At 38.1% G+C, this 12,520-nt stretch overlaps 1 protein-coding gene across 3 annotated transcripts in view; it reads left to right on the top strand.

Moving 5' to 3' along the window:
• Positions 1–12,520, top strand: part of LOC105219210 (gamma-1-syntrophin) — a 149,409-nt gene that overhangs the window by 89,701 nt on the left and 47,188 nt on the right. For all 3 annotated transcript variants that reach the window (XM_054233650.1, XM_054233649.1, XM_054233648.1), the window contains exon 8: positions 2,633–2,918. In XM_054233650.1, coding sequence (XP_054089625.1) covers positions 2,633–2,918 — 286 coding nt within the window. The remainder of the gene's footprint in view (positions 1–2,632; positions 2,919–12,520) is intronic.

The following is a 12,520-nucleotide window of genomic DNA, read 5'->3' as shown; positions in this document are numbered from 1 at the left end:
CATAAATACTCAATTTTTCTCTGTATCGCATGAGATTGGTTAAGATTTATAATTAAATTAAATTACATGTTCTTTCAACAAATTTTCAAATAATATATTATTAAATTCAACTAAAATTCTAAACTTTTCTTTCTTCCGCCGCAAACAGCCCCAAAGTGTTTTAATAATATCAAAATAAAACTGGTTTCACGCTTTTGTTTGCATAAGCTTCAAATAATTTAGTTGGAACTTTAAATGAGTTGCATGTTATATCTCTGCAAATAGTTTATGAACGCCCTAAGGGAACACGCATGCAGCTGTGCGCAGTGCGATATTTATCAGATGAAAATGAACATGCATATGAATATGTATATATAATATATATGATATATATGAACATATATGATACACATGTGATTTGTTATATGTATGATATATATATGTTTATATATGTATGCATGTGGCATAATCATACGTTTACACAATGTCTCCAAGCTGCAACGAACAGCTGTACGAGCCACAAAAGCATAGTAAAATAGCACAAAGACAGTGCGGTTATTATATATAATTAAATATTCGATTGCATGTAGAACATGACAATGTCCTTGAGGGAAAATGAAAACGAGTTTCACACATGCATCATGATACATACAGACAGGCGACAGAGATATACTTGCAACACTGATAATTGGATGAAATTGCAGCTGCGAATATGGAAATGTGCATATTTCAAATTAAATGAATTATTTGATACAAACAATTTTAAAATGAATAACTCAATAATCAATAAATTATTTTGATAAGCCATATTGATTTATGATAGTTAAAAAATAAAAGTAATTTTCAAACAAAAAAGTTTGAATTAAAGAAAATGTTTAAGCTAATTAAAACAGTTATACTACGAATACACTTGTACACACACAATTAAGCCACTGCGTTTCAAAATTACGTTTCTGAAAAAAAATATCCGTTGAAAAATATATCCGTTATAAGTGTCGAAATTACAAAGAGCATTTCAAGAAAAATTAGTAATGTGGTTTTCGAAAAAAATTAAATTTGTTTGCAATTGGTCTAATCACTGTGCTCACATGATTAGGCCACTGTAACGAAAGCGTGGAAATCATGATCTGAGCGAAAAATAAAATGATCGAGAAGTAAAAAGGCTTAATTAAATTAAATTGCCTTATTTAATTTAAAAACATTTTGTAAACTCTTTATTTGACAATGGTCAAAAATAAGAGCTCTACTCCTTGTTAAGGAAAAATCACATGGGAGCTTCCAAAAATTCAAAAACATTGTGAAAGTAAGGGAATATTTGACTTTTTTGGATGAAGGATCCAGTATCCTTTACCATATTTTAGGAAACATAACATTTTTGAAAATGTGCTTCGTAAAAAACCGAAAAAACAATACCTTGCGACGATAAGTAATTACCGCGAATGAGCAAGGTGGATTCTTTTATGATTTCAGGTGAAATTAGAGCTTGAATGGAGCATAGATATTGTGTAAGTATGTTAACACACATTATCCGACATAAAATGGGTGAAAATTTCCCAAATAGGTGAATTGCTCAACCCAGACCAAACGTATTGAAGTAGAACATCGAGCGAAGGATATCGTTTGCAAGGATGTACCAGTAAAAGGACTCAAAATGATAAGATCTAGTGGCGGAGCGATGAATTCATGTTTAATGAGTTCGGGAATGATGGTAGACCCTATATCAGGCAACAAGAATAACAAGAATTAAATCTACGATACCAAAACAAAATCTATGAAACATGTTGGATTATAAGTCATGGTATGGGGATACTTCACCTCATACGCTGTATGTCCACTTGTGCGAATTGAGTGTAAAATGACTAGAGCATGGACAAAGACAATTTAACAGAACACTTTAATAGGGATTATGTCCATGATTTACCGTTAGATTGGATCTTTCAGCAGAATAGCGACATGAAGTACTGCTCTAGGGTTGTTAAGGACTTATGGTGAACCATACCCAATGTTTCGAGCGATCTGCCCATAGCCCGAACACAATCACTATTGGGTTCATTAAGAAAAAAGTTTCGACGAGAAAACCGATGAAAAAAGCTTCATTGTGGTATGTTATAAAGGTCATTTGAGCAACATTACTTCGGATCAATATAACACACTGGTATGTACAAATAACAAACACAGCAGGGATGTAATATTGCAAAAAGGGTCAACAACAAAATACTAGAATAAATAAAGCAAGTCTTTTTTAACAAAACATCGATTTCTTTTATCTCTCATATTTTTTTTTTTTGCTAGTGGTTTAATTATGTGAGCACAGATGAATAAGAATGAAGGTTTTTGTTTTAAAATTAAAAGTGAACCTTGAAAAAACGTTACTTTAAATTTAAGTATATTCTTTTAATTTTATTAAACTTTTTATTTTGATTTATCATTAAAATTCGATTTATATGAATTCGTACATCATACAATTCATGTGGCTTAATTGTGTGAGCACAAGTGATTGTGCATAAACAATATAATATCCTCTATATTCTGCCCTACATATTTATTCTACAGATTCTATGTAAAGCACAGCTTCTTTCCACAAAAGATTAACAATATTAATTCCTTGCCTCTTCTCTTTTTTCTCCTTTCTAATGTTTTTTTGTATTTCTAGGAGCGCATGGTACAGATTACACGTCAAAAGCAAGGCGGCCTTGGTCTAAGCATAAAAGGTGGTGCCGAACATAAATTGCCCATTTTAATATCGCGCATTTACAAGGATCAAGCGGCGGATATTACCGGCCAACTATTTGTTGGCGATGCGATAATTAAGGTGAATGGCGAATACATCACCGCATGCCCGCACGATGATGCGGTGAATATATTGCGTAATGCCGGTGATATTGTTGTGCTGACGGTGAAGCATTACCGTGCTGCGACGCCATTCCTGCAAAAGCAACGTGAGTTGGCATAATTTTGATTATTATTTCGTTAATACTAAATTTATTACACTTTATACACGTACCTGCATATTAATTTCGCATAACGCGTTAATTTGCTTAAGGAATTTTATGGTCAAAATTGGCTTGGTAGGGTTGCTTGTGTACAAATTGGATGGGAGTTGTAATCTTAAGGAACTTATTTTATATATAAACTTTTTAATATTTATGAAAGAGAATGTCGATCCATAAAAATAAACAAAATAGCCATGATAAATAAGCGTGATCCAATCAGAACACTTTCAAAACCTAAAACAAAATCGTTAACGACCACAATAATGTTGCAACCGCTACTGACTTTTTTCTGGCTTTGCAACGCTCCTAACCGATATGCAGCGAAGATATCCAGCACGATATTCCGAAAAAAAATATTGAAATATACCGCAAAATATTGAAATTTTAGAGGGGTCAAAAAAATAATTTATTAATCCAAAAGTTAGGCAAACAAGACTAAAGGAACAGTTCTTGGAAGCTTAAAGCCATTTAATTATTGAATAAAGGGTTTTTCAATAGCGACGCTACAAAAGTATACCGATAGGAACAGCAAACGACCCCAGCAAATTATTAAAATTTACTACCGAGATTCGTAGAGAGAGCACTAAGTCCAATTTATGGTCGTCATAATCGTCCTAACAGATCAACAATTGAGTGTCTAGGAGAAAGAACAACATCTGTATCTTACCCGTCGTTCTCAAGCGTTGGACATCTCTGTGACGTTGTTGTGGCGCATTTTACCAAACGATCTTGCCCTGCATTCTTAAAAGATCAAATTGACGCAAGAACTGAAGCCTCTTGGCCACCAAAATCTTCGTATGTTCGTGAATTGGGCTGAGTAACAATTTGAAAATGATCCGGATTTTCATCGAAAATTCATCTTCAGCGATGAGGCTGAATGAGTTCGTCAATAAGCAATATATGCGTTATTGGCCAGACAGCAATCCACACGTACTCCATGAGTCATCATTGCATCCCGAAAAAATTACGGTTTGGTGCGTTTATGGACCGGCGGCGTCATTGGGTCGTACTCCTTCCGTAATGATCTAGACCGACTCGTTATTGTGAATGGGAATAGCTACCGCTCAATGATAACTGAATGTTTTTGGCCCGAATGGGATGATATGGACTTGGACAATATGTGGTTCCAACAGGACGGCGCCAAAAGCCATACAGCGAATGTCTCAATCGATATATTGAAGACCAAGTTTGGTGAACGTGATATCTCACAAAATGGCCCAGTCAATTGACCGCCTCGTTTGTGCGATTTGACGGCGTAAGACTATTTCCTGTGGGGCTACGTCAAGTCTATGGTATATGCCAACAAGCCAGCGTAGATTGATGAAATTCGTACGAATATCGTGCGTGATAATGCAGTATCGGTCGATTTATGCTTGAGAACCGTCGAAAATTTGGTCCAGCGTCTGGACTTCTGTTTTTTTTTTATTAAAAGAAAAACTTTTGTAGCGCGCTTATTGAAAACCCCTTTATTTAAGAAAAATTTACACCAAAAGAAGAAAGTGATTTATTCAAAAATCTGTAATATTATTGAATATTTTTTTTTTAAATTTTTAACCATTTTTATTCAAAAAGCTGTAATATTATTGAATATTTTTTTTAAATTTTTAACCTAACATTCCATTTAGTACAACCTCAGAAGTAAAGAAGGAAATATCTAGAGTATTCACCAACCAAATTAAAGCGCCCGCAGGCATTTGCAAGAAATAACAAACCGAAAGCAAACCAAATATTTTCTTATTTTCATTTTTCGCTCGACATTTTTTGCATTTTTTGTTTTGCCCTCAGAACTAAACTACAGTTTATTACTTTAAGAACAGTTCATTATTTTAAACAGTTCATTATTTAGGCATTTTGTTGTTTTGAGTTGAGTTGAGTGAAACTTGTGCTCATTAAGTTGCAAAAGTTCCTTTCAGAACAAAGTTCAAAGCGATACACAATTGGCATGCGTCTACTAGTGGCCTTTGCAACAGCAACATACACACACATTCACAAAGATATGAGGTTACACATGTGTGAGTGAGTGTAAGTGTTTAAGTGCAGAAACACATGCAATGCGCCCTGAGTGTCCTCACTCGCAGCACCTCATTTTCCACATTTATGCTTTAATTAAATTTAATTATACGCGACATTTCGCAATTCATAAAAATAATCACGAACTTCATAATTTGTGTACATACATACATATGTACATCGTGTACAAGCAAAATTGATGATGTTGTAAACATATATACAGGCATATCTCAATGTAATTTTTATGTCTTTTACGTGCCCTCGGGGTCCTCATTAATCATAGTACGTGTAATATAAGCATAATTGAAAGCTTCATTACAATATCAAAGGTGTTCGTTGTTCATGCAAATTATTGGTTGTTCTACTTTGAAAATAAAAATTTAAAGGTTGAGATAAAGATTTCAATACTTTTTTTAAAACTGAGAAAAAAATTTTAAGTTTTTTTAATGTTGAGGAAACTCCCTATAATAACAACCAGATGCGCCGAGAGCTTTTGATTAAGTTCCACAGCTGGATATTGGCCAAAATCGCGTTCGGCATCTTTCAGAAAGAATTTATCAAAGTACTTTATTTTTGAAAAGTCACGTAATGAAATAGTGGCGGGATAATCATGACCCAAAACATCAAACAGTTCTTTATAATCATAACTTTTCTAGGTTCGGTTAGATTAGGTTTTTAGGCAGATCTCTGCAAATACAGAATATCTCACTTAAACAGTTTTGATCGCTGTTCTTTGTGAAACCAGTAAACTCCTAATGGATCAAAGACTCTTAAGATTCGCTAAACGCATGGAATATGTTACGAATTTCTTTAGTCGGCTAATCTCGATTCTAGCCAATTCGCTAGGTTCGGCGAGGGTGGGCCTCCCAAGGAGTCTGGCAAAAACTGATTCCACCTTGCCTTCCTCGAAATAGCTTCGACAACTTGCATCTGCCAAGATCCCACGTCTCAACGTTTGGGTGCCCATTGGACAATGTCCAATAAGCAAACCAATGAACGCGCTGAGACCTTGCTAAGCAAGAAAGCAGTTCAAAGAACTTTTACACTCCACAGCGGGCCAAAAAGGCCTCGCAACTGCAGAGGTGCTGATTGCGGACCAGCGCTTGGCGAGCTCATGTGTAGTCTGCATATCCAGCGCTTTTGCCCGCTCACGACGTCAATGTTGCTGGGGTACCTTCTCTGGCAAGCATAAATTTTCAAACTTTGGTTCGATATTTTTGTTAATTGTGCGAATCGAGAACCAAAACCTCAAGAGATCAACTCCTTTCTCAGGACTTAAACATCAACTGGGATGCGATCTCTTCTTCTAGGAAGCTATGGCTCTTGTTCATTACTTAAGATTTAGGGTGAGTCCACCGTCTTTTTAATCGCCGTAAAATCGTAAAAAAAAGTTTTCCGATAAAAGTTTATAAGTACAATCGAAAGATCAAAACTAACATGATAGCTGACTCCAATACCCTTCACTCCAATGTTCCATCGATAAATGTAGAATAACTATCGAGATCGAAAGAAGACTGGTGGGCAACGATGTTCATTATAAACCAAAGTACGATGCTTTATATTATATTAATACGAAAGAGCAACTTACCCGGCTTAAGACCATGGCAATTTCTTGATTACTTGACCCAAATATTATGACATAAATTCAGAAACTCCATCAAAACCATATACATACATCGTATTCTTTGAATAGAAATCATTTAATACCGCAGCTCACAATTGTTATATGAGGAGAACTCCTTGCAGGCTCCGCATTTCGTGCTAAATATATGGACCACATACCATCCAAGGAGAGTAGATTCGACAAATTGTTAGGTCTCGCTTTGCAATGGACTATCTGAAACGCCGAAAAAAGTGTATTCAATAAAATTTGCCGGAAATGAATTTTGCGAACTTTTTCATCAAAATATTTGCATAAAATAACATGTCAAGTGCTGCAACAATATTTTCTTAGGTTTAACAATTTTTAAGTGTCTTCACTCCGTAAGAATAAACGCAAAAAAATAATTAAAAGCTTACCCACCCAACTCTTATGACGCCTGAGAGCTTACGCACCAAATAAGAAAGCCAACAGGAAGCAAAACAAAAAATCCGTCTGTAAAAACAAAAGCAGACAAAGGCATTAAATGCGTGAGGAAGGCAAGATTTACGGCTTGTAATATTATGGAAACGCATGCAAGTAAATATAAGCCGGCGACACACAAACACACACGCAACTTAATTGACTACATATGACATCACATGTATGTAGATATGAATGCGAGTGTTGAGCGAACATGTGTTGGTACATACCCAACTTTAGGCATTCACTTTACGTGTATTTTAAAAATTCTACAACCGTTAACCTGCAGGCAAAGGCCAAGCAACAACAACCTCACACACTTCACCTTTTGGCCCACTTTCACACAAACACACACACATGCTTATGTACATGTGTAAAATGTACGCATGCTGGCTTTGTACGAGTTTAACAGCTTTTGAAAGAAAAAACAGAAAATATATATATATGTGTGTGTACGTGTAACTGTTGCCTCTTCGCCACTTGAAGCTGTTTACAACACTGCTTTTAGGCGCCTTTAAGTTGCATAACCCTTGCCTTATATCTGTCTACTTTAAAGACCAAAAAAATGTGTATGTATGTTTGTATTATGTGCATACATATATTTTTTCCTTTGAAATTTTTTCCAACTCATCTCACGTATCGAAAGTTTCTTGGCAGCAAATGTCGAGCGCGCAAACTTAAAGTATTAAATTTTCATTAAGTTTATGTTGGTGTATATGTAAATGTAAATTTGTATGTAAAGAGCAAAAACACTTTAGGTGTTATGTAGAACATACATACATACCAAAAAATATACATATTGATACACATGAAGATAATTGTACGTATGTGTGAACCTTTAGTGGCCAAGCTGCGGTAGTCGATGTATGAAAAAATGTTTCAAGAATGTGTTTACAAGTATGAAAGCTTTTCTTATTTTTTTTGCTCTTCTTTACTTTCTTTTCAAATAAAAAAATAACAAAAACTAATGTCCGCACCAACAAAATATCTCTTAATTTTCACATACAAATAAACCGTAATTTTTCAGCTCAACGCTTGCACACTTCTTCGTTAATGCTCACTGGCTCTATTCACTAATACACAAAGTACATTTACAAGCAGGTGTAAATAAAAGTATATATGTCAATATACTTAAATTTCTATAACGAATATATACCACAATCAATTGCGTAAAATTAAGATATTTGTAATATGAGAGATTACGATTCTTTTTGGATACATTAAAATTGAAAGGTAAAATATTTATTTTTTTATGTTTGAGGACATAAAGTAGCCATGCAACTTTTAATTTGCCCCTTCAATATAATTAGGTTCCTTTAAACAAATTAAATACAAAATTCTAATTCAATGGCATGTCTCTTCGAGCGAAAATATTGAAGTCGCAACGTGAACGTCTTTATCGGAATGTCGAATGCAAATCAAAAGTCCGTTCCAAATAAATCAAATTTCATAAAAATATATAATATATTAAGGGGCAAAGTCAATATACGTTCAGCATTTGTTGGAGAAATTTTCCTTATCTAGCTGGAGAGTACTAATTTTGCTAATTACTTCAGGAAAATGTGCTGATAGAGAATTTGTTGCGGTTTTTGTGTTGGTCAAAAGTATTCCAAAAACTATTTTTAGGTATACCGCAGAATGTACAGTCTTTGATCGGTTAGAAATCACAGTCCCCTTTGGTGTTTTAAACCTTACTGTCTTAGATACGTAGATCATTTATACAAATAATTTATGTTTTATTAATTTTTTTTAAGATACCCACATTATTTATGGTTGCTTTGTTTGTGGGTTTAGAGATTCAACCGTCTATTCTGTTAAGCGTAGTAATGCCTTTATATGCTAGTAGACTGATTCAGAGAGTTAGAAATTTACATCACGCTCGAAGTAAAAACTGTTAAAAAAGGCTGCCTTTACTATATGCAAGGCAAAGTGTAAACTCAGAATCTGCGTCCTACTTAACAAATAATTATATAGAATCTAGTAAGCTTTCTGTAAACTCTGGGCACTTTTAGGACCCTCTTTATAGGATATAATAAAGGAAAATCTAAACAATAAAGAAAGGCTGAGTTCGGGTGCAACCGAACATTTTATACGCTCGCAGATTATTGATATAGTTTTATTAAGATAACACACAATTTGACCCATATATTTGGAATAAATTCCAATAGAATAGTGAAAATCATAGATTTCAATCATTTTCACCACCAAGGTGAACTATATATATATATATATTTGGCGTAGGAACCGCTTTAAGCGATTATAGCCGAATCCACCAGAGCGCGCCACTCATTCCTCCTTTTTGCTTTTTGGCGCCAACTGGAAACACCAAGTGAAGCCAGGTCACTTTGCACTTGGTCTTTCCACCGGAGTGGAGGTCGTCCTCTTCCGCGGCTTCCTCCAGCGGGTACTGCATCGAATACTTTCAGAGCTGGAGTGTTTTCTTCCATCCGTACAACATGACCTAGCCAGCGTAGCCGCTGTCTTTTTATTCGCTGAACTATGTCAATGTCGTCGTATAAATCGTATAGCTCATCGTTCTATCGTCTGCGGTATTCGCCGTTGCCAATGTTTAGAGGACCATAAATCTTGCGCAAAACCTTTCTCTCGAAAACCCCAAGAGTCGTCTCATCGGATGTTGTCATCGTCCACGCTTCAGCGCCATACATCAGGACGGGAATAATGAGCGACTTATAGAGTTTGATTTTGGTTCGTCGAGAGAGGACTTTACTTTTCAATTGCCTACTCAGTCCAAAGTAGCACCTGTTGGCAAGAGTGATTCTGCGTTGGATTTCAAGGCTGACATTGTTGGTGTTGTTAATGCTGGTTCCCAGATAAACGAAATTATCTACAACTTCAAAGTTATGACTGTCAACAGTGACGTGGGAGCCAAGACGCGAGTGCGCTGACTGTTTGTTTGATGACAGGAGATATTTCGTCTTGTCCTCATTCACCACCAGACCCATACGCTTCGCTTCTTTATCTAGTATGGAAAACGCAGAACAAACGGCGCGGTTGTTGCTTCCGATGATATCAATATCGTCGGCATACGCCAGGAGCTGTACACTCTTATAGAAGATTGTACCTTCTCTATTTAGCTCTGCAGATCGTATTATTTTTCCAGTAGTAGATTGAAGAAGTCGCACGATAGTGAGTCACCCTGTCTGAAGCCTCGTTTGGTATCGAACGGCTCGGAGAGGTCCTTCCCGATCCTGACGGAGCTTTTGGTGTTGCTCAACGTCCGCTTACATAGCCGTATTAGTTTTGCAGGGATACCAAATTCAGACATCGCGGCATAAAGGCAGCTCCTTTTCGTGCTATCGAAGGCAGCTTTAAAATCGATAAAAAGATGGTGAGTATCGATTCTTCTCTCTCGGGTCTTTTCCAAGATTTGGCGCATGGTGAATATCTGGTCCATTGTGGATTTTCCAGGTCTAAAGCCACACTGATAAGGTCCAATCAGTTCGTTGACGGTGGGCTTTAGTCCTTCACACAATGCGCTCGACAAAACCTTATATGCGATATTGAGGAGACTTATACCACGGTAGTTGGCGCAGATTGTGGGGTCTCCCTTCTTATGGATTGGGCAGAGCACACTAAGATTCCAATCGTCAGGCATGCTTTCTTCCGACCATATTCTACAAAGAAGCTGATGCATGCACCTTATCAGTTCTTCGCCGCCGTATTTGAATAGCTCGGCCGGTAATCCATCGGCCCCCGCCGCTTTGTTGTTCTTCAAGCGGGTAATTGCTATTCGAATTTCTTCATGGTTGTGTAATGGAACATCTATTCCATCGTCATCGATTGGGGAATCGGGTTCGCCATCTCCTGGTGTTGTACTTTCACTGCCATTGAGTAGGTCGGAGAAGTGTTCCCTCCATAATCCCAGTGTGCTCTGGACATCCGTTACCAGATTACCTTCTCGGTCCCTACATGATAATGCTCCGGTCTTGAAACCTTCTGTTAATCGCCTCATCTTTTCATAAAATTTTCGAGCATTACCCATGTCGGCCAGCTTTTCAAGCTTTTCATACTCACGCATTTCGGCCTCTTTCTTTTTACGTCTGCAAATGCGTCTCGCTTCCCTCTTCAGTTCTCGATATCTATCCCACCCCGAACGTGTTGTGGTCGATCGCAACGTTGCGAGGTAGGCAGTCTGTTTTCTCTCCACTGCGGAACGACAATTCTCATCGTACCAACTGGTTTTTTGGCGTTGCCGGAGACCAATTGTTTCGGCTGCAGCGGTATGCAATGAGTTTGAGATGCCGTTCCACAGCTCCCTTATATCGAGATGCTGATGAGTGCTCTCAGAGAGCAGGAGTGCAAGTCGAGTAGAAAATCGTTCGGCTGTCGGTTGTGATTGCAGCTTTTCGACGTCGAACCTTCCTTGTGTTTGTTGACGGGCGTTCTTTGCTGCACAGAGGCGAGTGCGTATCTTTGCTGCTACTAGATAATGGTCCGAGTCAATGTTTGGTCCTCGGAGCGTACGCACGTCTAAAACACTGGAGACATGTCTTCCGTCTATCACAACGTGATCGATTTGGTTGCGCGTGTTTCGATCAGGGGACAGCCACGTTACTTGATGAATTTTTTTATGCTGGAATCTGGTACTACAGACAACCATATTTCGGGCCCCAGCGAAGTCGATCAGCCTCAGGCCGTTTGGCGATGTTTCGTCATGGAGGCTGAATTTTCCGACTGTTGTGCCAAAGACACCTTCTTTACCCACCCTGGCGTTAAAATCGCCAAGCACGATTTTGACATCGTGGCGGGGGCAGCGCTCATAGGTGCGTTCTAGGCGCTCATAGAAAGCGTCTTTGGTCACATCGTCCTTCTCTTCCGTTGGGGCGTGGGCGCAAATCAGCGATATGTTGAAGAACCTCGCTTTTATGCGGATTGTGGCTAGACGTTCATCCACCGGGGTGAATGCCAGGACTCGGCGACGGAGTCTCTCTCCCACCACAAATCCAACACCAAATTTGCACTCCTTTATATGGCCGCTGTAGTAGATGTCACAAGGACCCACCTTCTTCCGTCCTTGTCCCGTCCATCGCACTTCTTGGACGGCGGTGATGTCAGCCTTTAGTTGTATGAGGACATCAACCAGCTGGGCAGAGGCACCTTCCCAATTAAGAGTCCGGACATTCCAGGTGCATGCCCTCAAATCATGATCCTTAGTACGTTTGCAGGGGTCGTCATCAAAAGGGGGGTTTCTCATCCGAGGCTCGGTGTTTGTTTTCATTGGGGAGATTTTTTTATGTGGTGGGTCCCAAGCCCTACGCACAACCGCACAAGCGGACTTCGCCTTCTCACTTTAGCTCGCCTCCAAACGGATGTCTGTTAGCTACCCAGGGGATACTTGGTCTAAAACCGGAAGTCGTGAGCTGCTTGAGTCATATGCAAAAGAATCGTTCCTGGCCACTCCCAAGTGAATGGCAATCAGAAACTTTCCTCACTTGCGTGAACTTCTACATATGAC

The sequence above is a fragment of the Zeugodacus cucurbitae genome, chromosome 6 (genome assembly GCF_028554725.1).
Source record: "Zeugodacus cucurbitae isolate PBARC_wt_2022May chromosome 6, idZeuCucr1.2, whole genome shotgun sequence".
NCBI classification, from domain to species: domain Eukaryota; kingdom Metazoa; phylum Arthropoda; class Insecta; order Diptera; family Tephritidae; genus Zeugodacus; species Zeugodacus cucurbitae.
Note: the sequence above shows the minus strand (reverse complement) of the source record. Positions and strands in the feature narration are given on the sequence as shown.